The sequence below is a fragment of the Mirounga angustirostris genome, unplaced genomic scaffold (assembly GCF_029215605.1).
Source record: "Mirounga angustirostris isolate CCGP_5_RB_7025 unplaced genomic scaffold, mMirAng1.0.hap1 SCAF_9, whole genome shotgun sequence".
Taxonomy (NCBI): Eukaryota; Metazoa; Chordata; class Mammalia; order Carnivora; family Phocidae; genus Mirounga; species Mirounga angustirostris.
This window is the reverse complement of record NW_026991717.1, coordinates 122486419-122512603: the sequence shown is the minus strand read 5'-3', so window position 1 is coordinate 122512603 and position 26185 is coordinate 122486419. Positions and strand designations below refer to the sequence as shown.

At 37.7% G+C, this 26185-nt stretch overlaps 1 protein-coding gene and 1 long non-coding RNA gene across 18 annotated transcripts in view; one reads left to right on the top strand and one right to left on the bottom strand.

Moving 5' to 3' along the window:
• The window catches only part of LOC123861840 (uncharacterized), a 78864-nt gene that overhangs the window by 27130 nt on the left and 25549 nt on the right, over nt 1-26185 (bottom strand). For 3 of the 5 annotated variants that reach the window (XR_010405289.1, XR_010405288.1, XR_010405290.1), the window contains exons 5-7: nt 22795-22865; nt 22358-22461; nt 12815-12991 (exon numbers count right to left, since the gene is read on the bottom strand). This is a non-coding gene — a long non-coding RNA (uncharacterized LOC123861840). The remainder of the gene's footprint in view (nt 1-12814; nt 12992-22357; nt 22462-22794; nt 22866-26185) is intronic. The other 2 variants (XR_010405291.1, XR_006795139.2) reach the window with 2 other exon arrangements.
• CEP128 (centrosomal protein 128) overlaps nt 1-26185 on the top strand; it is a 393611-nt gene that overhangs the window by 366118 nt on the left and 1308 nt on the right. For all 13 annotated transcript variants that reach the window (XM_064571430.1, XM_064571438.1, XM_064571431.1 and 10 more), the window contains 3 exons: nt 289-366; nt 6717-6830; nt 19135-19243. In XM_064571430.1, the coding sequence (XP_064427500.1) occupies nt 289-366; nt 6717-6830; nt 19135-19243 (301 nt within the window). The remainder of the gene's footprint in view (nt 1-288; nt 367-6716; nt 6831-19134; nt 19244-26185) is intronic.

Sequence of the window (26185 nt, the reverse complement as noted above, 5' to 3'; positions counted from 1 at the left end):
ATAGAAAGTTTCATAGCATATCAGTTGAAAGTAATTATCCAGGAAGAGTTTTTATATCTGAGTCAGTTTTGCAAATGCATCTCATATACTCTGTGAAAGGAAATAATTCTCCTGACTTAAAAAGATGTATTTATCTCAGAAATACGATTATATCTGTTCTTATTTGACTCTCTAAATCTATTGCTTGAATTGCTTCTAACCATGGTACAAGTGAGTTTTAGTACTTGGATTCTGAGAGTATTGATCAATTTTTTATAATGTTTGGTTTCCTTATGTTTTCTTTTTCAGAGTACCCGAGTGGCCTTGGACCATCTGGAGTCTGTGCCTGAGAAACTGAGCTTACTAGAAGATTTCAAAGACTTCAGAGTGAGAAAAAGTTGGCTTGTCTCTTTCAGTATTCTTATCTGAGTGAGAACATGTGACATCTTCCTGATGTGCAAAAAGATTGTAGGGAGGGAGTAAAGACCAAAAAACATTGGGGACTCTTAATACTCCATCTTTTCAGAGTTTATTGACATTCATTAAGTCAGAATTGAAAATACTGGAACTTATATATTACCACAATAGAGGAAAATAGAGACTTTTACCCTCACACTAGAAGATCATTTGGCTTCCTAAAGCTTTAACTTTAATTGAGAAACACCTAAGATTTAAAAGAGGTTACACTTTACATTGACAATAGATAACTTTTTTGACAAGCAGTTTTAATTTATGGACTATCTTCTTTAACTACAAATTTTCAGAGTACTCTTTGTTTTAGAGATATGATAGTATACAGGTTATCTCTATACTATGATCTTTGAATTCAAATCCACAGAGTTTTAGATTTTATATCCCATGCCATTTATTGATAGAACTCTAACCACAAATCATTTCATTTTCAAGGAAATTAATTACATGTGTGGACTTACCTACTGGAACTTCTTGAAGTTCTCACAGAGGAGACATGCAAAATAAATAATTCTGCCACCAGTCCTGCCAGACAAGGTTCAGGCCAGAGAATACCTTACATATCCCTTTAGGGAAGCATATATAATGGACAATTGTAGTGATTTACAATACCTTGGCCCCATGTGGCTGAAGCTAGCAATGGTGAGAGTATTCTTTGAAAACCATTAACCTCTTATTTCACATTGGCTTTAAAATATAACATGTTACATTTAGGTTTTGTTTAAATCTAACGTATTACTTGAGAATCTAATGAGTAGGAAGTACAGCCTGATCATGCCATATTGATGATCAGATACACTGATAGGATGTGGCTCTCAAGATCTATGCTATCTTGGGCGCCTGGGTGGCTCAGTTGGTTAAGCGACTGCCTTCGGCTCAGGTCATGATCCTGGAGTCCCGGGATCGAGTCCCGCATCGGGCTCCCTGCTCAGCAGGGAGTCTGCTTCTCCCTCTGACCTTCCTCCTTCTCATGCTCTCTGTCTCTCATTCTCTCTCTCTCAAATAAATAAATAAAATCTTTAAAAAAAAAAAAAAAGATCTATGCTATCTTTTTTTTTTTTTTTTTTTTTTTTTTTATTTTATTTTATTTTATTTTTTTTTTTTTCATGTAGCTTACATTCTTTTTTTTTTTTTTTTAATTTTTTTATTCTTATGTTAATCCCCTTACATTACAACATTAGTTTTAGATGAAGTGTTCCATGATTCATTGTTTGTGCACAACACCCAGTGCTCCATGCAGAATGTACCCTCCTAAATACCCACCACCAGGCTAACCCATCCTCCCACCCCCCTCCCCTCTAGAACCCTGTTTGTTTTTCAGAGTCCATCGTCTCTCATGGTTCGTCTACCCCTCCGATTTCCCCCGCTTCATTCTTCCCCTCCTGCTACCTTCTTCTTCTTCTTCTTTTTTTTTTTTTCTTAACATATATTGCATTATTTGTTTCAGAGGTACAGATCTGAGATTCAACAGTCTTGCACAATTCACAGCGCTTACCAGAGCACATACACTCCCCAGTGTCTATCACCCAGTCCCCCCATCCCTCCCACCCCACCCCCCACTCCAACAACACTCAGTTTGTTTCCTGCGATTAAGAATTCCTCATATCAGTGAGATCATATGATACATGTCTTTCTCTGTTTGACTTATTTCACTCAACATAATACCCTCCAGTTCCATCCACCTCGTTGCAAATGGCAAGATCTCATTCCTTTTGATGGCTGCATAATATTCCATTGTATATATATACCACATCTTCTTTATCCATTCATCTGTCGATGGACATCTTGGCTCTTTCCACAGTTTGGCTATTGTGGACATTGCTGCTATAAACATCGGGGTGCACGTAGCCCTTCGGATCCCTACTTTTGTATCTTTGGGGTAAATACCCAGTAGTGCAATTGCTGGATCATATGGTAGCTCTATTTTCAACTTTTTGAGGAACCTCCATACAGTTTTCCAGAGTGGCTGCACCAGCTTGCATTCCCACCAACAGTGTAGGAGGGTTCCCCTTTCTCCGCATCCCCGCCAACATCTGTCGTTTCCTGACTTGTTAATTTTAGCCATTCTGACTGGTGTGAGGTGATATCTCATTGAGGTTTTGATTTGGATTTCCCTGATGCCGAGCGATATTGAGCACTTTTTCATGTGTCTGTTGGCCATTTGGATGTCTTCTTTGGAAAAATGTCTGTTCATGTCTTCTGCCCATTTCTTAATTGGATTCTTTGTTCTTTGGGTGTTGAGTTTGATGAGTTCTTTATAGATTTTGGATACTAGCCCTTTATCTGATATGTCATTTGCAATTATCTTCTCCCATTCTGTCGGTTGTCTTTTGGTTTTGTTAACTGTTTCCTTTGCTTTGCAAAAGCTTCTTATCTTGATGAAGTCCCAATAGTTCATTTTTGCCCTTGCTTCCCTTGCCTTTGGCGATGTTTCTAGGAAGAAGTTGCTTCGGCTGAGGTCAAAGAGGTTGTTGCCTGTGTTCTCCTTTAGGATTTTGATGGACTCCTGTCTCACATTGAGGTCTTTCAACCATTTGGAGTCTATTTTTGTGTGTGGTGTAAGGAAGTGGTCCAGTTTCATTCTTCTGCATGTGTCTATCCAATTTTCCCAACACCATTTGTTGAAGAGACTGTCTTTGTTCCATTGGACATTCTTTCCTGCTTTGTCAAAGATTAGTTGACCATAGAGTTGAGGGTCCATTTCTGGGCTCTCTATTCTGTTCCATTGATCGATGTGTCTGTTTTTGTGCCAGTACCATGCTGTCTTGATGATGACAGCTTTGTAATAGAGCTTGAAGTCCGGAATTGTGATGCCACCGGCTTTGCTTTTCTTTTTCAATATTCCTCTGGCTATGCGGGGTCTTTTCTGGTTCCATACAAATTTTAGGATTATTTGTTCCATTTCTTTGAAAAAAGTGGATGGTATTTTGATGGGGATTGCATTGAATGTGTAGATTGCTCTAGGTAGCATTGACATCTTCACAATATTTGTTCTTCCAATCCATGAGCATGGAACGTTTTTCCATTTCTTTGTGTCTTCCTCAATTTCTTTCATGAGTATTTTATAGTTTTCTGAGTACAGATCCTTTGTCTCTTTGGTTAGATTTATTCCTAGGTATCTTATGGTTTTGGGTGCAATTGTAAATGGGATCGACTCCTTAATTTCTCTTTCTTCTGTCTTGTTGTTGGTGTATAGGAATGCCACTGACTTCTGTGCATTGATTTTATATCCTGCCACTTTACTGAATTCCTGTATGAGTTCTAGCAGTTTTGGGGTGGAGTCTTTTGGGTTTTCCACATAAAGTATCATATCATCTGCAAAGAGTGAGAGTTTGACTTCTTCTTTGCCAATTTGGATGCCTTTGATTTCTTTTTGTTGTCTGATTGCTGTGGCTAGGACTTCCAATACTATGTTGAATAGCAGTGGTGATAGTGGACATCCCTGCCGCGTTCCTGACCTTAGGGGGAAAGCTCTCAGTTTTTCCCCATTGAGAATAATATTTGCTGTAGGTTTTTCATAGATGGCTTTTATGATATTGAGGTATGTACCCTCTATCCCTATACTCTGAAGATCTATGCTATCTTAAAGTCACATTTCATTAAGCATATTTTGATAGTTCAGTAACTAAACATTATTGAACAGGATCCAAGGTTGAACTGACACATCCAGAAATCTAGGCTGTCACAAATAAAACAAACGAAGTGTTTCTAGTACGTTTTGCTAAAGTTTCGATTCTTTCTCATGATTTGATTATATATTTGCAGTCTAAATCCCTATCAAAGGATTATGAAACCAATGTCCAAGGAGATGTAATTTTGACTCACCCTCCTATTACCCAGTGTGGATAGCAGGCAATATGTTACACCCATATCCCTTCCACTTTTTTCTCTGTAGCTAACAGAAGTCATCTAAGGGAAGGAAGGGCAGACAAGAGAAGGTGTTGGAAACAGGTGGCATTTGCCAGTGAAAAACAGATGTCTATCATATACCAGCATAAAAAAGAAAACATTTAACCTCCAGTGACAGCTCCCTTTTTCTCCAGGGGTCTACACTGAACAGAATATTCACAAGTACAATTTAAAAGTTCTCTACTATTACCAAAATGTTTTATCTTTTTTATCCTATGGGCTAGTGATTATCTACAAGTCTAGCTTATATACGCACATACTATGCAGCAGGCAGTAGCTACATTCTAACCTATATTACACTTATTTTCAAATCCTCAGAGACACCCTACACATGGGCATTATTTCCCCCCGTCTTACAGCCAAAGAAACAGAAGCTTGGAGTACATAAAGTGATTGGAACTGGGATCTAGTTCCATGTTTAACTACAAAGCCCATTTTCTTTGCCTTAACTGCCTCTAGCTTGAAACCCACTCTCTATGTACTTTAAAGTCCCCTCTATGATTAAAAAGAGCTTGTTTAGTCAACTTAGTGAAAACAACTAAACATGGCCTTAAATAAAAATGCATGAAGCCTTTGGATTATGAGATGTAGCTCATGTTTTTCAAGCCCCTAAAACTTTCTAAAAATCAAGATGCTGTCAACAAGAGCCCAAAGATGTAAGCTCTGTTCCGAGCTCATGTACCAGACAAAATTATTTAATATCTTTGGTATTTCCTCATCTGTAGAATGAGGGGCTTGAGCAATGTTATCTCTATGGCTCGTACTCACACTGGTATTACTAGCATCTCTGTGAAGATATATTTCACATGTATATTTCTTGATAATACTATGGTCTCTGACTAAGTAAGTATAAGCTATAGTAAGTACAAATCTCATCCTTTTAGGTAGTCTTGCCTTTTTTCTTTAAACAGGTCATAGGCCCTCTCATTTTTTTAACCTTATTTTGAAAGAAGTTGTTCAACTCTACAATTCCACATTTAAACCTTACATATTTGGTATGGTAGAAAGGAAATAGCTTTGGGCTCCAAGCCAAATCTGTCACAAATTGCCTAGTCTTGGGCAAATCATTCTTAACTTCCACTGGGCTATAACTTTTTATATATAAAAATGAGAATTTTGGAATTCTAATACCCCTTCCAGCTTGAACACTCAATAAGTTTCTTGGGACTATTTGGGGAACTAAATCCCACAGATAATTTTTCTTACATATGCAGATCAGTTGCTCTCATTTTATTCTAATTTCTCCCTAATTCATAATAGAAATGTCTAAATAACTGGGTATCATGACTGCTACATTCCATCCTCTCCCCAAAAAATGGAGGAAGGGAAGAAGGGAAGGAGAGAGGGGGGAAAGAATGAATGAATGAATGAATGACATTTTTTTCTTAATTTCTTTACTACCTGAATCTCTGTGCTTTTGAGAGCAGATGAAGTATCCTTCAGTTTAAAAATCTACGTGATGTATTGGTTAACAGGGTAGAATGTTGTTTAAGAATTAATGATGAAAGAGGACTTTAGTTTTAAAGGTAACATTTTTTTTTTAAGATTTTATTTGAGGGAGAGAGAGCGTGCATGTGCAAGAGGAGGAGGGGCAGAGGGAGAGGGAGAGAGAGAATCTGGAGCAGACCACACTGAGCACAGAGCCTGCCCCACACGGGGCTCGATCCCATGACCAAAAGATCATGACCTGAGCTGAAACCAAGAGTCGGATGCTTAACCAACTGAGCCACCCAGGTGCCACAGTAACATTTTTTTTTTAAACACAGACTATTTTAATGTCAGGCACTACTCCAAGAGAGAGTACGCAGCATTCGAAAGTGACGTGGTGTCATTAATGACCATCTTTGGACAACTCACTGTTACTTGAACCTGTTTCCCTTCAGCTAAAAGTGTCAGTCATTTCAGACTGCATAAGAACTAGTTGTGAAAAGAATGCAAATAACCAAACTGTAACCCTGTTTTTATTTTTAAGGTAGCATCCAGAGCAACCATTTCCTTCTTTCTCCTTGGTGACCTATGGTTCCCCGAGATCTTTCTAAACACCTATAATTATCAATACTTTCTAATTCTTTTTTTTTTTAATTTTATTTATTTATTTGACAGAGAGAGACACAGCAAGAAAGGGAACACAAGCAGGGGGAGTGGGAGAGGGAGAAGCAGACTCCCCAGTGATCAGGGAGCCCAATGCGGGGTTCGATCCCAGGACCATGGGATCATGACCTGAGCCAAAGGCAGACGCTTAACGACTGAGACACCCAGGCGCCCCAATACTTTCTAATTCTTATTTCAAGTACTGATTTTCCTTTCATCTACTGGTTTTGACATTGTTTTTTGTTTGTTTGTTTTTGTTTTTTCAGGATTCCCACAGTTTTTCTGAGAGAATTGATGGGAGATATTCTAAATACAGAGTTCACGGAGAGTCTCTTCAGCAGCACCAAGATGACACCAAGTACAGAGTCAGAGGCTTAAAAGTAATGTCCTTTTTATACATTTTCAGTCTTTGAGCATTATCCATGTTTGTGGCTACAGCCTTCTAAGCTGCCCCTGCAGGGTTAATGTAAGGGTGCTTATAAAAGAAAAGATATTCCTTAATTTTCAGTTCTGTGGGAGTAGAGAATAAAATTTCCAGAGGTTTATACCTATAACTTTTTACTTGGGAGCTATCTTTAATTTTATGCCATTGTTGCTTAACATGTTGTTTGTCTCTTGGCATTGATGTTGCTTAAGAAATCATGTACCAGGAGACCCCTGGTCTCTTGGTTGGTCAGAGGCTCAGCACAGGTGGATGCCCACCTCTGTGTGTAGTAAGTCCAGCTACTCTCAGTGCTGAAGTCTCCAGAAGGTCAAGTAACACGTAGTACTTTGTAAACTCTAATCTTGGCATTTATAATCATTCTTTTCCTGAAGATGTGAACTCCATACAACTACTTCAGCTTATGGTTCATTAGTGTGGAATCAACACAGGAGACTTGAAAGAGTTGACCATATTGACAAAAAAGCCTACCATTCTCTAGAGTCTCCCCAAGATCCACCTGGGGTGTGGATGATTTTAAACCCATTTGGTCCTGAACAGTTATTAGCTTAGAGCAGCGTTTCTCAGCCTTGGCATTAACATTTGGACCAGATAATTCTTTGTTGTGGAGGCTGTCTTACGCATTATAGAACATTTAGCAGCATCCCTAGATTCTACTCACCAGATGCGAGTGGCACCCTCCATCACAAGTTATGGCATCAAAACATGTCTCCAGACACTTGCCAAACATCCCCTAGAGAGCAAAACTGTCTCCCCATTCAGAACACTGACGTAGAGAGAATCCATCTATATTCAAATGTTTACTCCCAAGTCAAGTTAGGGGCGAAAAAAAAAAAAAAGGTAAAGGTTCTTCTGTCTTTTTTATATTCTCACAGACCTCAATATGTATGAATATTCATTACACTGTATATATTCACTTATTACAGCCGAATGTAATTATTTCTAAGAAGCTTCTTCCGTCCTTTGAATGTAATTGGATAGAATGCTCAGTGGATCTAAAGACAGTGTTCATGTCCATAAGTCCTTCCCTAGCATGCTTAAAATGAGCTCTCCACTTTCCCATCCCAAGTAAAAACAACACAGTTATGCCACATTATTGATGCTCTAATTGTGCAAAGGGTGTCCTGTGACTTTGTGCCTTTTTCCCTTTGTTTTTTTTATCATTGGGGATTATTGACTATAACAGTGACCTTGTTGTCTTGTATAGCGGATCCTAATTTCACTAAATCATCTTCCAACAGCCTCATCAGGTCCCATACACTCAAGCATTTCTCCACCACTTACACGGGATGCTGCTAACCTTCAACAGAAGTAGGAGGGTTAGGCAGCAATAGCTAATAATACTACCGACTCATTTTGAGCCAACCACGTGAAGGTGCTCTGTTTGTAGCTGTCACATGCTTTACAAGCATTAGTTCATTTAATCCTCGCAGCAACCCTGGCAGGTTGGCACCGTTATTTATCCTCTTTTACCATTGAAGGTTATAGAGCAATTAAATGGTGGAGCCAAGTTTAAGACCTAAATCTGCCTGGCTTCGGTAATCTATATCCTTGACTGCTAAGCTATAATAGTGTAAATTTGGGCCTCCTATACCTGAATTTTTCTAGAAATCACCAAATGTTGGACCATATTTTTAATATGTGAAAATCCGTTGTCTCCAAAAATACATAAACACAGTATGGGCCTCTTAGTTCAACAGAGGTCTAGACGCAAATGACACCTTTAAAACATTATTTCTCACTACAGATAGATTGGGTATCAGGTGAGTCAGTACTATCTAGTGATACCCAAATTGCTTTAAATCAGTGTAATTTCCATAACAGCATATGGCAAAGCTATGAATGTTTAACATGTTCAGCAAGTAATCTTGTTGGAGTTCTCTTTAAAATTACATTTGCAGCTGAAGAAGAAATCAGGCCTGGTTTGTAAGTGAGGCCAACACTTAGCAAAATTTTGCAAGTAGGTAGTCCAAGTATAAGAAAAGGCCGCAAAGCACATTTTATGATGACATTTGTTCTTACATTAATATTACTTAAACATTGTAAAACATTGATCCATTTCAGTAATGAATAAGTAGACTCTCACCATTTGTAACAGATGTCTGGCCCAAAATAATGCATAATCTAACTCAGCACCCATGAGAAGATCATATTTTGGGGAAGAAAATGTGGGAGCATATTTTGGCCAGTTGTAGGTACTATGCCTTTTATGAAAATAATTCACTGAAAATGTTTCAAAAGAAGCAAGAGCTCAGATGGGCAGTGAGACAGTTGTTAATCGTTTCTTGGCTTCATGGATAATCAGAAGAGCTGCCTCCGGTTAATAGTTGACATCCTGAAGGATATGCTTCAAGTAAGAGGCATTGGTCCTCTGTCAAGAGAGAAGGTGCTGCCCTAGTTTTATATGCTATTATTTCCACAGCTATTAACTGCCCACATATTCTGCTAGGAGACTTCAAAGAAAAGGCACATTGCAGTGACTTGAATTTGTTGGTTCTCCTGACAACTGCGGTTCCAGGAAATCAGTTACTATAGGATTCAGTTTAATTCGACAAACATACTGAGCTGCTACTACACCACAACGCCCTGTACTACCTAAATGAGGTGAGGATGCAGGACATATAAAGATGCCAAAGGCATGGTCTTCCTGGAGGGAGTGGTTACCTATTTGTCTTACGGAAGAGATTAATTCTTGCCCCATTGTGTTAGAGCGGGAGTCAACACACTGCCTCCCATGAGGCAAATCCTGCCTGCTGACTGCTTTTGTAAATAAAATTTTATTGAAGTTCAGCCACACATTTATTCACATATCGTCTGTGGCTGCTTTCACACTCAGCAGCAGAGTCGAGTAGGTATGGCAGAGAGTAGATGGCTCAAAAAGCCTACTATGTGTACGATCTGGCCCTCGAAAGACTATGTTTGCCAACCCCTGGTCTCAAGAAAGGAGAAATTACCAACCTCGTCTTTCTTCCTGTGTGCATGTATACAGTATGTCCTCTTCTTGATTTACCGATCAAATGATTACTTCCCCCGCTCTTTGGAAAGTCCTCATACTTACCCATGCATTCAACATATATTCCCTCAGTGTCCCTTATGTGCCAGGAACTTACTAGGTGCATGCGACTCATCAGTGAACAAAACAGATGAAGCCCCCTGCCTCTTTGGAGCTTCCATTCTAATTGCAGGACACTGGTGTTTGTTGTTGTTTAAATACAACATCCAACAAACATTTGAGTTTCTATAACATACAAGCACTCTGCGGGGCAGGGGCGCAGCTGGAGAGAATGGCAGAAGAAGAAAAGTCATTACCAACCCTTAGGGATTTAAAGCCTTCACACAAACTGTAGTGCAAGAGACAAAGGGCTAAATCCTGTAATGGAGGAGGCCTCAATAAATTGCTGTAGGTGTTCAGAGAAAAGGTAGTCAACACACTACCTCCACCATTTAATTGCTCCACCATTTATTTGCTCTATAACCTTCAATGGTAAAAGGGGACAAATAACGGGGCCAACCTGTCAGGGTTGCTGCGAGGATTAAATGAGCTAATGCACGTAGAGCATGTGACAGCTACAAAGGCTTTTGAAAAGAGGCTTATGATGACAAGGCACAGGGGAGTTTTATGCACAGTGGTTTGGAAGAGGATCACTATTAACATTATGGTTGTAGAACCCTGACTGCATGACTCTTGACAGACAAGGAACTGTTGGCACATCAGAACCAGATTGGCAACTGGCTTCTCTCATTTTGTTGCTGTTGTAAGAAAGCAGTGAGACATGCAGCATAACCACACTGGTGGTGGAGAGAGCGGTGAGCAGGAAGTAGACAAGCCAGGTACTCTCTGTCTAGGCTACAGCAGCCTCCTGCTGTTTACTTCTATGGAGAGCAGATGGGTTAAGTAGCTGATGGGGATTAAGGAGGGCGCTTGTCAGGATGCACACCGGGTGATGTATGGAGGTGTTGAACCACTGGATTGTACGCCTGAAACCAACGTTACACTGTATGCTGACTAACTGGGATTTAAATTAAAACTAAAAAAAAAAAAAAATTAGATTTCTATAAAGCTTTCAAAATTTTCAGTAGGATCAATGTCCACAGTTTCTGAGAGCATAATATAATATTGTACTGAGCTGACCAAGTTAACTGGACAAAGCCTGCTCTAAAAGTTTGTTTAGAATGCAATTCAAAGCTGAATCTGACACGACATTTTCTCTCCGTGTGGACACCAGAAGCCTTTCATGGCCTCTCTTTCATCAAATTGGGTTTCTGTAAAACATACAGTCTTCCTTGCTGTCCCAGCTGTTTCAAATAGAACAGAATGTTCAAAAGTCAACATAGCATTCCTAATCTGAATTCACAGAGGAGCATGGTTTTGTCCAAAAAAATCCCCATTTGCTGCCCGCCCTTTTTTGCTCTCTACCCATACTAAATATACAGTTTTAATTAGCAGGGGATTTTATAGTAAAATCACAGAAGGTATGTTTTTTTCCTCCCCTTTATTCCTCCTCCTGAAAGGAAAATTGTAATTTTCAATTTCTAGTTGAAGACTTAGTACGTAATGTCTTTTTAAAGAAGCAGATGTTTTGCAGGATAAGATGGGGTAGGTGAGGAAGTGTTGACAATGGTTTTCGGCACAGTTTCTGCAGACAGAAACTGCAGCCAAAGCCCTTTGTCATATTTGTTCAGTGTAAGCATTTGTATGATATAAGTACATGCTTTGCTCCTGGAAGCTGTTTCTCCCTCCTTGAATCTCTCCATGATTTGTTTATACTTTGCTCATGGCAGTTAATGGCTGTTAGCACTTCCTCTCTTAGGTCAGCTATTTCTGTACATAGCTTAAATCTTCTCCAGTAGTAGCTGCTGCATGCTATGCATAATTCCTGGTGCAATTCAAGATTAGAGGTGATGTTCATTTAATAACTCTTAAAATCTATCACCAGTGTATTGTTATTGAGGTAATTTTACAGATGTCGCTTAGAAACAATAGCAGCAACCATGGGAGAATTTGAGGAGCTTTAACCCCATAATACTCCAGGTATCTCATTTATAATCACCTCTCTCCATGCTTAGATGAGAAATCATATATAAACTGCTGTGCAAATACAACTGCAGGCTTCCCCTATCCCCAACCAGTCTCCCATCCTTTAAGCCTCTCCTATATAGCGATTTAGGGTGCAAGGCTAATCTTTAAGCTAACATAAAAAAATACTAAGTATAACTATAGGTGATGACTGAAATTTGGGAAATGCTGCCCTACTGGATTATATGACTTTTGAGGACACTGTGCCTCATCTTTAACTCCAGAATACACAGTGAGCATACTACACGTGCTAAATTGGTGAATAGGTTTTTTTTCCCCCTAGCTTCAGCTTTTCTGGAATTCTCACAAAAAATTTAAATGCTGTTTTTCCAGTAATGCTTAGATGACACATCTGAAACTTTGTAGGCAAACAAATCATGCAGAAGCCTAAAGAGATTTTTATTCTTTTGAAGTGATCAATACTAACTTGCCAGCTATAATATTTAACTAGTTGATTTCATCTAGCTCTAAACAAAAGATTGCCAAATGAATTGGAATTTTTCTTTGTTATAAAATTTGAAAATAGCAGTGAGTCAAAGGTGCTTATTTAGGAATCAACACAGATACTTAGATGAGCATTTTAATTTTTTAACCTACTAGAGCCTGCCCTCTACCAAACTTAGTTCCCTTGATAAGCACCATACTTTCACCTTACCTATAATTTACTAAACAAGGACATTAGGAAAGATTGTAGAGAAATTCACCTGTAAAGGTAACACTTTTAGTCGCTAAAAATTCTAGAGGCTAAAAATATAAGGAATATTGATTAAATGTCTTATTAGTCTTAATTAAAAATCTCATAACATATTTATCCAAATAAGCATTGTTTCCTTTACAACGGTCACCTTAAGAGAAGAAGCACTGATTCCAATGAAGCACCATGATTAAAACATCTTTGATTTCTTCCTTTGATTCCCAAGTTAGTGGCACATCCTCTTGAGTATCCTTATTTATGGCAAATTTTTATCCACTGTGAGTAGATTTGATTTCTGAAAATGGATGAAAGCCATATAGGTCCAAATCTAAAGTATGTTAAAAAAAACAATTACAATCTTTTTCATTAGTGAGTCACTAGGAATATTAAATTATATATAATAAAATATCAATTGGATAAAGGTAAATTAATCAAATAGCCTGATCTGGCACATTATTTTCGTGAGTCCCTTCATGTGGACAGGTGTGGCTTTGGGTTTTTGGTATTGTTGCATTTCCTCTGGTAAAGATCATTTGCATAGAGTACTGGTTCTTCAATGGTTCTGTTCAGACAGATTAGAATCATCAAATGTTAGTGCCCAGAAGACTTAGACATGATCTGCTCCAGCAACCTCATTTTTCAACATGAAGAAACTGGAATGTGAGAGTGGCAGTCTCCTATTTCCCAGCTTCAACCATAGCAAACTTTAATTTCTTCACTTTGGCCAAGAAATGAGCATATATGACCATTTTTGGGTTCCTTACTGCAAATGGTGCTGTGCTAAATTCTGGACTATTTGGATGGGTAGGTAGAAGGATTGAGACAAGGAAAGCCTCACCCTCATTGAGGTTAAAAGCTAAAATTGAATCCATGCAGATCGAGATAGGGAAGACAGGCCTTAAGCAAACTATCTGCCAGGGTGAACTTTCAAATAGGAATAAAATTTACTGAAGAAGAGGTTAAGCTTTTTCGAGCACTGATGGAGAATTGGGAATTAAGAGTGGGGAAGAGATGGAGGTACACTAAGTTGTTAGGCAAGAGACAAATTCAGGAAAACATTGCTGCCACAGATTCAGAAACACATCAGTGTTTTTTTTCCTTCTCTCCAGGGGAAGGGTTAGATAAATTAAAATTAAAAAAAAAAATCACATGTATCATCTGTCTTCTAAACTTTGAACTTAAAATATTCCTGAGAGAAAAATACTTGGTGGGCGTCATTAAATATTAATCATTAGAGATCAGTTTAGCAAAGAGATTTAGTCAGGTTGGAACAGCTTTTAAGAAACCAATTACAATGTGGGTTATGAAAGAGAAGTGGAAGAAACCCAGGGAAAATATTAGAAAATGCAAGTCCCTTCACCCAGTGGAATTTTTGCAGGGAATTCTGGCTAACTAGCTTGTTGAGACTTAAGACAGCAATAAAAATAGGTCCTTGTGCTAAGGATATAAGAATTGGTAAAAAGCAAAAGCTAGGATTCCTAAAATTGCAAAGAATCTTCCTTTTTTAACCTGTACTTCCATTAAATATTTAAGTATTTGATTGAAAGATGGGTAAGAATTCAAAAGAAACATTCATTTTAAGATTACCTTGTAAAATTTAGTTGTATAGAAATTCCACAAATTAAATATCAATATAAAATTGGAGAAAATTGAGGGTTGGTTGGTTGGTTGGTTTTTCCAAATTCTAGTATGTTGACTGTTCAAAGGGATTGTGAGATATTTTTCTTTGGGGGTATTCTTTTACAGTTCATTTCATTAGTTACGTTTCAAGGTGATATGAGGGAGTCTGATAGTCTTTTGAAGACCTATAAAATATTGCAACATAAAGCTGAATTAGAGTTAAGCTTCCTCATTTCTATACATGAAAAACAGGCATATGAGTGGTTTGAAAAAGTCAACAGTTTTAAAGGGAAAGGATAACAGTCCTAAATTGTATGTACCTATTAACAGAGTGTCAAAATATATGAAGCAAAACTTGATAGAATCATAAAGAAAAAATAGACAAATCTATACTTATAGCTGAAGATTTCAACATCCCTCTCTCAGTAATTGATAAAACAGTAGGCAGAAAATCAGTAAAGATATAGAAAGCTTGAGCAACACTATCAGCCAACTAGACCTAACTGACATTTATAGGATACTCCACGTAACAACAGCTGATTACATGTAATTTTCAAGTGCACATCTAACATTCTCCAAAATAGACTGTATTCTGGGCAATAAAACAAATCTCAGTAAATTTAAGATGATTGAAATTATGCAAAGTATGTCATCTAACTACAATGGAATGAAGCTAGAAATCAATAACAGATATCTGGACGATTCCTAGATGGAAAATAAACAACATATTTTTAAATAACCCATTGGGGGTTCAAAAGGAAAATTAGAAAATATTTTAAGTGTATAAAAATAAAAGTACAATTTATCAGAATGTCTGGGACTCAGTTAAGATAGTGCTTGGAGAGAAGATTATAACATTAAATGTGTATATTTCAAAAGAAGAAAAGTTGATAATCGATAATCCAAGCTTGAAACTAAAAAAAAAACAACAAACCTAAATAAAGTAAAGGAAGAGAATAATAAAGATAGGAGCAGAAATCAATGAAATAGAAAGCAGGAAAATGGGGAAGGGGCATGAAAACGAAACCAGGTTTTTTGAAAAGATCAGTAAAATTTTTAAAGCTCTACCCAGATTGATTAGGAAAAAGGAGAGAATATACAAATTGCCAATATTAAGAATGAAAGAGGGATGTTACTAGAACTCTCACAGACACTAAAAGAATATTTAGGAAATGTTATGAGTATCAGCATACTGACAATAAATTTGACAATTTAGATGAAATGGTTATTAAAAAGCACCCTTAAAATGTGTTACCTCATAATTCTACTTCTGGAAATCTATGTTAATAAATTTAAAATGTGGACCAAGCTCTGCATACCAAGATGTTTAGCAAATTATAACAGGAAAAAAAAAAAAAGAAACCTGAAATCGGCCTTGCATTTCCAACAATGGGAGATTAGTCAAATAAACTATGGTATAACCATAATGATGATAATGACGATGGTAGAAAAAATTCCCATGCTACATGAAAAAGTAGGAAATAAAATTGTCAACAAATGGTAATCTCAAGACAAAAAGGTATTTATAAAGAAGAATCCTTAATCTCAGGAAACAAAATGAGGGTTGCTGGAGTGGTGGGGGGGAGTGGGAGGAATGGGGTGGCTGAGTGATAGACACTGGGGAGGGTATGTGCTATGGTGAATGCTGTGAATTGTACAAGACTGTTGAATCACAGATCTGTACCTCTGAAACAATACAATATATGTTAAAAAAAAAAAAAAGAAGAAGATAGCAGGAGGGGAAGAATGAAGGGGGGAAATCGGAGGGGGAGACGAACCATGAGAGACTATGGACTCTGAAAAGCAAACTGAGGGTTCTGGAGGGAAGGGGAGTGGGAGGATGGGTTAACCTGGTGATGGGTATTAAAGAGGGCACGCTCTGCATGGGGGACTGGGTGTTTTATGCAAACAATGAATCATGGAACACTACATCAGAAACTAATGATGTAATGTATGGTGATTAACGTAACAATAAAAAATTAAAAAAAAAAGAATCCAAAAACATACCCTTAAATTAGGCTAGTAGGCTACTTTTTAATTTATTGCATTATTTTCTTTCAGTTTCTTCTGTACTTTCCAAATTTGCTAAAATATTTTGTCATATGCTAGTAAGCTGGTTTTGTCATTGAAAATATAAATTACTCTTTTTCTGTAAACAGAAAACATATAACTCACGTCTTGATACCAGTTGATTTTGTTTTAGAAATTTAAAACCATGTCTTTTGGGAAGGATGAATAGGATTTGAATGTCTTCGGGTTCTGTATCCTTCCTCTGGTAGGCCCATTTTAAGGCTGTCTTTGCACTGTGTTTCGTTCAGCACGACGCCCAGACCTACAGCTCCCCTCTTGCTCTCTCCACTGCTTCCCTTATTTTTTCTTTTTCTTATTGGCCCATAATGATCAAAGCATCTGTTAGTGGGAAGCCATTTATTATGCTTTTCTCTTTCATGCTTCATAGAAACCACGCTTAATTAAATGGAGATTTCTAGCACCGGTTGAGGACATAACTCTCCTTTTCATTTGTGCATCTTCCAACTCCATATCCAGGCCTTAAGTGTTTTGTGTCTGAACTGTGATAAGCTAGCTCTGTTGGCCCCACCTTTAGTTGCCCCATGTCAGCTCATTCAAAGTAGTTACTGGAATGCACTGGGGACACGATGTATATCCTTTCCTTTCCAGACATCGTACACTGAATGACTTCTAGTTTCTTATGAAATCCCCATAATTAGTAAAAACCATAAATCACTCAGGGCCTTCATCTTAAATAGACCTAAACTCCCTCTTGGTACATGCAGGCTAATGATCTTGAATTATCTGAGGATAATGTCCATGCTTTTAGTTCAGAAATAATAGGCCTTTACCACTATACATAAACTTGTTCTTTTTGGCCTTTCTTTTGCATTTGCATACATACATATGTGACAAAGAAATAAAATATAAACTTGGTACTTGATACGGAGAATGACGACTAGTTCATCAAATGGTCCTGTGGCATGAGGCCCTATTCTGTGGGGCAAAGTTTGGGAGGAATCCATGGGGGCCACCTAACCTGCAGATGTCTCATCTAGACTCTGGTAGCATTCTTGATCCCCTCCTCTCCCTTGGCCCCACGGTCATCCTCAATTACAGTTTTTAAACTGGTTTTCCCACTTCAACACTTGTGCTATTTCAGTCTCTTCACATAGAGCCCAGAGTATCTTTGAGAAATATAAATTTAAATCTCCTTAAAATTTATTCATTTTTTTCAAAGATTTTATTTATTTATTTGACAGAGAGAGAGAGTGAGAGCACAAGCAGGGGGGAGCAGCAGGCAGAGGGAGAAGCAGGCTTCCTGCTGAGCAGGGCGCCCCATGCAGGACTCAATCCCAGGACCCTGGGATCATGACCTGAGCTGAAGGCAGATGCTTCACCAACTGAGCTACCCAGGCGCCCCTAAATCTCCTTAAAATTTAAATAGAAATCTCCTTAAAACCTTTGAGTGCCTTCTCATCGTACCTAAGAAAAAAAATCCCAAATCCAAATCTCACCTCTGGATCTCATTGTAACCACTTTCCCTGGTTTAGTGTGCCGAAGCCAAGGGACCTTCCTTCAGTTCTTCAAACACACCAAACTTTCCCACCTCAGCCCCTCACACAAGTCTGGGACATCATTCCCCGACCACCATCTCCTGCTCCCCCTTGCCTCCCACTTTCTCATCCTCCACCCGTAAGCTTTTGCCTGGCTGATTCATACTCAGCATTCAAATATTGCTTTAAATGTCACATCCCAGAGGGGCCTCCTCTGGACCTCTAATCTAAATTTAACTATTTCCTATTCTTCTTCTAGCACTCATTGTAATTTTTCATTATATTATATTTTGCATAGTTTATTTATTTGGTGCCTTTCTCTTCTGCAAGCCTGAAGGTTTCATAACTGTATACCTCAGTGTTTTGTTTGCTCTTTGACCAGCACATACTTAGTGCCCAATAAATTATTGTTGCATGAATGAATCAGTGAAAAAAAGAAAAAAGTAAAGGGTAGTGTAAATAATTAGAACACATCCAAGAGAAAAAAAACTGCAAGTTCACTATTATAGAAAACATATTAAAGCATTTGTTTTTAATCTAATTAATAAATTATTTGTAGTTAAAATTCCCATTTTCAGCTAAGATTTGGGTACAAGAACACATTCATACAGCCCATGAGGAGAGGGCCTTTTTCTATATTCATCTTTGTTTATGTATTAAATATTTGTTGAATGAGTAAGAGGATTGGTATAATCGTTATGGAATGCAGTGTAGCTAAGTGTATTTAAAAACATCAAATTGGGTTTTTTTGACCCAGTATTTCTACCTAAGAATTTGTTATAAGGAATAGTCCTAAATATAGAAAAGGTTATATATTTAAAGATATTTTCACATTGTTATTTATAGGAGAAAAGCATTGGAAACCACCTAAATGCCCAATAAAGTAATAGCTGAGGAAACCATAGTTTATCCACTAGATAGTACATGAGTAACACATAAGCTAAAGGTTAAGGTAACATAGTGACTTCAAAAGTGTTCAGAGTATTAGTATACATAAATGAAGAACACAGTTTTATAACAACATTTACAAAACCAAGCCACAGGAAAAAAAAGACTCAAAAGAAATATGTCATGCTGTTATGGCCATGAGTGATTTCCTTCTCTCTCTCCCTTTTTTTTTTTTTTTTGTAATATTTTCTTTAGCGTGCACTTATTTTTTTACCATTAAATTGTTGTATAACATAGCTCATATAGTAGGTTCAATTTCATTTTCAGCACATTTAAATGAATCCTGATCCTTACATTTTGTAATCATTGAACTGAAGTGCTGCGTTCTTTGTTTTAGGATGACAGACTCTTTCCTGAAAGTTCCCTCGCTCATGGGTTAGAGCACTCATTCTCTTGGCGTGATCACAGTCGCTTCCTGTCTAGTCCACAGTTTTCACACTTGAATCGTAAGTAATGAAGTCCTGTACCAGTTTTTAAATTGGATTTAAGGAAATGCAACTCATAGAAAGATTAAAATGTAAGGCAAGTACATGATAGTAATAGTCGTGTTAGGAGTTTAAAGAAATTGTTGTTATGAATTATACAAATAATGCCCCCCAGATACATTTATGTTACCCAATTTACTAAAAAGTGTATGGAATATCTTCTTTTTAGACGTTACACTTCTCAGAAAAACTTAAAATGAATCACCCAAGGTAGTAATCTTAATTAAGCAAATTTTTTGTGTGGAGGTTGCTGGTAACTGTGGATGAGTGGGCAAAGGCAGTTAGATGATATTATTATAAAATTTAAATCATCAAAAAGTAGAAAATCTTTTCATAGAACTGTTCAGAAATATATCATCTTGTGCAAAGAATAAGAACACTAATACTCTTAGTGGCTAGATTTCATTCTGTGAATATACTTTAAATGTTGATAAAATGTTACCAGTGTGAACAAGGTGTGAGTTTGTTAATCCAGGATACCCTCCCCCACCATTTACCTCTCTTCTTCCTTATTATACTTACTCTTCAAGTCTCAGTTTGTATGTAATATCCTTAAAGAAGCCTTTGGAACCTATGGTTTTAAATATGGTGTTTATTATGAGTGCCCATAACACATTACAATTTTCCTTTAAAACCCTTCTTAGAATAATTATGGAGTTATTTTTTACTTGAGTGACTTTTTGTTTAGTGATTATTCTCTTTACCAAAGAAATGAATTCTGTGATGAAAGGAACGATGTCCATTTTGTTCACCATTGTTTCCTCAGCATCCTACATAGTACTGGGAACATAGTAAATGCTCAATTAATATTAGATGAATGAATATATGAGTTTTTTTAAGTCCACTTTTATCCAAACCATTGGATCTCAAATATTATTTAATGGATTCTTATTTAAATAATTATTTAGCTCCTCAATTTACCATGGACATAGAGTTTGTATATTAAAACTGACAACTCTGTCATTTAAAAAATGTAGGTTGCTGTAAAATAAAATACCAAAATAAGCCACAAAGAAGTAGGTCAGATCCAAAAGTGATAGCTCTCATTTTTGCTGATTTATATTCATGGATTCATTGAATAAATATTTATCAGTTTCTGATAAATGGTTTGGTTTTCATTATATCATGATTATTTTATTCCAAAGGCTGAACATTTTCTCTTTCCTGTCCTAACCATTTTGCTAAGTGATTTTTTATGTCTGCATAAACCCCTGCCATCCTAATCTGGCAGCTGCCCTTCAATGTAGATTGTATCTCAAGCCAATTATGGTACCTCAGAATCTGATATACACATACACAAATGTTTTGTGTTTCATACGAAGAAATGGAAAATTTTCCTCAGGTCTGTTGGATGCATGTGAACATGTAGGCGGAGAGTAAGGACAAAACATCATCAAACATCATAGTATCCCCCCCATTAAGACATTCGGGAGCCTGGAGATAAATAGCACCATGATATGGGCACAGAGGTCATTGTTCTCCTGCTATTTCACTTTCCCATTATGACTTTCATAAGGCTCCCTAGAAAGGCACCTAGGAAATAGTGGTTAGGAGACATTAGAGGGAAAACATCAAGATTTTTAGAATTTTTTTTTTTTTTTTACTGTTATTATGACAAGCAGTGAAAGAAATGACATCCAGCTTTATACTCAGTGGCATTTCATGACCAGCTGTGGTCATCTCTCTAAGATACATTCCTCACAGGAAGCCATAGGTTTCTATATAAATACTGGCTCAAAAGGAAACAAAGTTAAATAAGAATAGGAAAAAATATCATTGAGAATGTAACTTGGGTATGAAAGTACTTATTATAGTCTACATTGTAAAATCTGGACTGAAAAAAATCCAGCTTAAAAACTAAACCTCTTCAGGCGCCTGGGTGGCTCAGTTGGTTAAGCGACTGCCTTCAGCTCAGGTCATGATCCCGGAGTCCTGGGATCGAGTCCCACATCGGGTTCCTGGCTCGGCAGGGAGCCTGCTTCTCCCTCTGACCCTATCCCCTCTCATGCTGTTTCTCTCTCTCTCTCTCAAATAAATAAATAAAATCTTAAAAAAAAAAAAAACTAACTAAACCTCTTCATTAACTTATTGTTAAGTTAATTAATTTATTAATTCATAGCTTTATATTTTACTGTTCCTCTTTTTTGACAAGTCTGTTTTATGATTTTCCTCCATACCTACCTCCATGCTTCCAAGGATACTTTTAAAAATTTAATCATAGGTACCTTATTGTTAATCATTTTAAATGATTGAATTAAACTTATTTCTAGAGATCATAGTTATTCTTATTTACTTTTCTGATAAACCTTGAATTTTCTTTTTTTTTTTTTTTAAGATTTTTATTTATTTATTAGGGAGAGAGAGAGAAAGCACAAGCAGAGGGAGTGGCAGGCAGAGGGAGAAGCAGGCTCCTCGCTGAGCAGGGAGCCCGATGTGGGACTCGATCCCAGGACCCTGGGATCATGACCTGAGCCAAAGGCAGACGCTTAACTGACTGAACCACCCAGGCGTTCCGGAACCTTGAATTTTCTATATGTTTTTTCATAATGTGGTATTTTAGAAGTGGATCAGGATCATCCTGAATAGTGCTCCATTTTTGTAGCACAAACAGTTTCAGCTTTTACAGAAATTTATCAGCTTTACAGAAATTATCCTGTAATTTTTCTTTAACCTTCTTTTAAACCTCCAAGATTAAGAAGGAGAAATGTCAAAACCAACAAAGAGAAAAATGAACCTACAGTAAATCGATCATACAGGGAACAGAATATGTCTTTTAAAATATCATTAATGTTCTCAGAGATAGAAAATATTACATCCATTAAAAATAAGAGCAAGGTGCTATGAAAAAGGAACACAGTATAAGAGGTCTCAGAAATGTAAAATATGAAAAACTAGAAAGGTGGAAGACAAAGTTGTGAAAACCACAAAGAAAATAGAAGAAAAAGAATGGGACAATAGAAGAGAAAAGATACTTAGAAAATCTCTTCAAGAGGAATAGTACCTGATTAGCGAGTCTTGAGAGGAGAGAACAAGAGCCAGGAGTGAGTAGGTTAGAAGGGCCCACCCAGCCCATACCTGTTGCATGGCTGTCATCCTGAGATTTTTCTTCACCCCCTCCTATGTTCATGCCCAGGTTTCTCAGAACGCATGCCTTCCTTTGTTCGTCTCAGTTCTTTCTTCTGTGGGAGCACATCAAAGAAAGGGAGGTAAATGCTTTCAGTCTTTGTATTTATGAAAATAGATTTCTTCCACCGCTCACACTTGACGAGACTTTGGCTGGCTATAAAAATCTAGGTTGAAAGTGACTTTCCTTCTGAAGTCATTACACTGTTCTCTTCCAAAATCTAATGTTGCTGTTGAAAAACCTTACGTCCTTTTGTTTTGACCTCCACTCCTTTGAAGTGATCTTCTCCACCACTACTAACACTCCAACCCCCAGCCCTGCGACATTTAAGGATCTTCTCTTGAACCCCAGTGAGTTTTGTGATGATTTGCCTCCCTGCAGGACTTACTTTATTCACTTTTCTAGCTATTGGATGGGTGGTCACTTTTAATCCGGACACTCATGTTTAGTTCTCTCAACCTTATGGAAGAAAGGAAAGATTCCATTAGGAAAATCTTTAGAAAATAAAGATGTCAGGTTATTTGATTTAGCTGAGCATTTAGAATATGGCAGATCTCATTGAGCTATTAGAAATAATTAAGGATAGTCACAGAGAAAGAGCAAATAAAAAGCAAAAATAAAAACATGGGTCAATTAATAACTCTAGGGGAAAAATGGGTAAGAAAAGAAATGTTGTCATAGTATACTTATTAGGTCTGTGTGAGCCATATTTACATAATATTATAAATACTCACTATTGACACAACTAGAAGTTCAAATGTAACTATACAAGGAGGATGGGGTGAGGGGAAGTGGATGGGCGTGAATACGTCTATAAATGATAAGTCAGAAAATAGCCATATAAGCTTCTCTTTCTTACAAAAATTGAAAGAAACACACACAAAAAAGCTGAAAGGGTTGATTGTGCTTGACTCTGGGGTGCAGGTTGGGGGACTGGACGAGATGGGGTAAGAGGCTGCTGCCTTTCTGTGTAGCCCTTTGATGCTATTTGATAGGTGTATGCACACTTTGGCTGAAAAGGCATCTTGTAAAAATAAAATGCTACTAACAACACCCCAGCTTTTATGTCTAACCAGCAAGTGTTTGATTTTCTCATTGCCTTCTGAATGGAACACGAAAGCTGGGGGTTGGAGTTTAGAGCAGTTTAGACCTATACAGAGACGTGAGGAGTACGTAACCATAGGTGCTGAGGCAGACGTGAGTTTATGAGCCCACAGAACAGGTTCCTTCTCACTCAGGTTGGGATCTGTACGGGACGAGGCCCTTTTGTCTGTGCCGTAGATGCGAAGGCATTCATTCTGCTGACTTAGGTGCCCTGTCAAACTGTGACCAAACGAAAGCGTAGAATCACTGACCATGGAAAAAACAAAGGAAATGGGAAAATACTGCATAATTTGTGGTCTCTGAAATGATCCAGCATTAATGAAAGTTTGTTTTAAGTTGTAATTTATGTCAGCTTTGTGTAGTTCAGGTCAATTCAAGAAAAGGTAGATTCCTTCTGCCAGGAAGAAGGGAAGAAATGTATAAATTTAAGTTTATATTACCATTGGAAATAGGAACACAGAAATCCATTATTTTAGAGCCATGATTACTACCAAATTTATCCTGGCTGGCTAGAAGTGATGGCCGTGATTCAGGACACTCTTTTAGAAGGCTTGGATTCCATTACCTTCAGCCTCTAGACAGTGGGGGCTTAGAAAGAGAGACTTATAATGCCAGCTTTTGAAACTGTCATTTTTACTTTTTATAAGTAGTGACTGACCACTAGTCTCCATGTATAGCTTCTTTTAGGCTAAAGGAACACAACTGTCAAGACAGGGCCCTCACTCTTGGGGCTGGGACCAGACTGGATTTGAGGGAGGGCTGTAGTAATCTGATGACTTCTCGAATCTCGAGTCCTTTGAGATTAAAATGCCAAATGTTTGTGGAGTTGGTATCCCTAAACTAAATTTTAAAAATAAATGCAGATTTCAAATTTTCTATAATTCTAAAACTGTTGTCAATAACGTTTATTAAAATAAACAAACCAAAAAAGAAAGGACTGTGATTTTTCAAGAGGTGGATGGGTGGGAAAGTTATCTTCAGATTATTGTAGGATTTGAATATGAATCTTACATATTAATTTAACTTGATATTCTTTAAAAAGCAAGTCAATGAAAGTTACTAAAAGGAACTTTCTTTTGCTTTCTTACCTCAGTTTACATTGCTATGAAAAGAAAAGTTACTGTTCTCAGTTTGTGTTCTGAAGTGCCTTTAGTGGGGGTTTAAGTCCCTCCGATGAAAAATTATTTCTCCACAGCAAGAACAGCACACTCTTTTCCATGTTGTACCTCAGGATCCACTGGCTAACTGAACTGCTTCATATGTAGTTTGTCCTCAGACTTGCAGAATAAAATGCCAAAGATTTATGACAATCAAAATGTAGGGTACTGATAAAGGCAAAAAAAAAAAAATTGTTTTCTTGTCCATTAAGGATTTATTTATTTTATGGAAGCACAACATTTGTCTCTCCATTTTTTATAGTTTCAGTTCATGTGATAGTGACTTTTGTGTGTGTGATGATCTTTTCCCTGACCAGTTAGGTGTCGGATATTTTGAAATAACTGAGTTCTGATTATTTCGATTCACAAGGTACTCTGTAGATATTTTCTAGAAAGCAGCTAGAAAATCCCCAATTGCCTATCTCTTAAAAATCCCGTAAGTGTATTCACTTCTTCAAACAGTATTTACTAAGAGGTTATGCAGGAGGCTCTCTGGCCTCAGGGAGGATACAGTAAGTGAACAAGACAGAAAACGTCACCTCATCCCATAGAAGAAACAGGCAGTAAGCAAGTAAACAAATAATTTTAAATGGTGTTTGGTGCTATGACGGTAAAATGATAGAAAGTACCTGGACCAGACTACTTCAGTGATCAGGAGATTCCTTTCTGAGGAGGTTACAATTGAGCTGAAGCCTGAATGGCAAGAATCAGCTGAGTTAAAATTGGGTGGGAAGAGCTTTCCTGATAGAGCAGAGAAGAATCGGGTATGGTCTTCTAGAGAGATGGAGCTCTGAGTGAGGGGGGGAAAAGGGGATGCAGAGAGAGAGAGAGAGAGAGAGGGAGAGGAGAGGTAAAGTTCCACAGGAGCCTTTTCAGCCACAGTCAGATGTTTGGATTTTATTCGGAGTTTCCTGGGAGGCCATTGGAGGATTGGGGGGGAGGGGTTATGTGGGAAAGTGACATAATCGGATCTACCTTTTTGAAAGATAATTCTGGTTGTGGTGTGGAGAAGGGGACACAATGAAAATAGGAAAAGAGAAAATGGTGGCTTGGGCTGAGGTGATAGAAATGGAGATGGTATAGAGCTGGAGGCCTGGGGTCAATTTGGGAGGTAAAATCTTCAGAATTTACCCTTAAATGGGATGGGTGGAGCAGACAGGACAAAGGAAGGAGGGAACCAAAGTTTGAGAAACCGGGGCTGGGGGGGATGAGTGTGTCACTTTCTAAGATGGAGAAAGTAAGGGATGGGCAAGCATCAGAGATTAGATATCAGGCAGGTGGATTTCCCATAGGTAGTGGGACATGCCCATCCGGAACTCAAAGACAGGTAAGTGGTTGTAGAAAGACAGTAAACCTAGATTCCGGATCTAGTCTTAGTTTGTGTAACAAAGAAGATTCTGTAAAAAGAAGGCCCTGAAGATTTCTCCCTCCAACACTGTGTGTGTGCTTTGTATCATTGTATATTGACCAAACACACATCTCCTGCTCTGAGATACTCTTCATATCCCTCCCAAATTA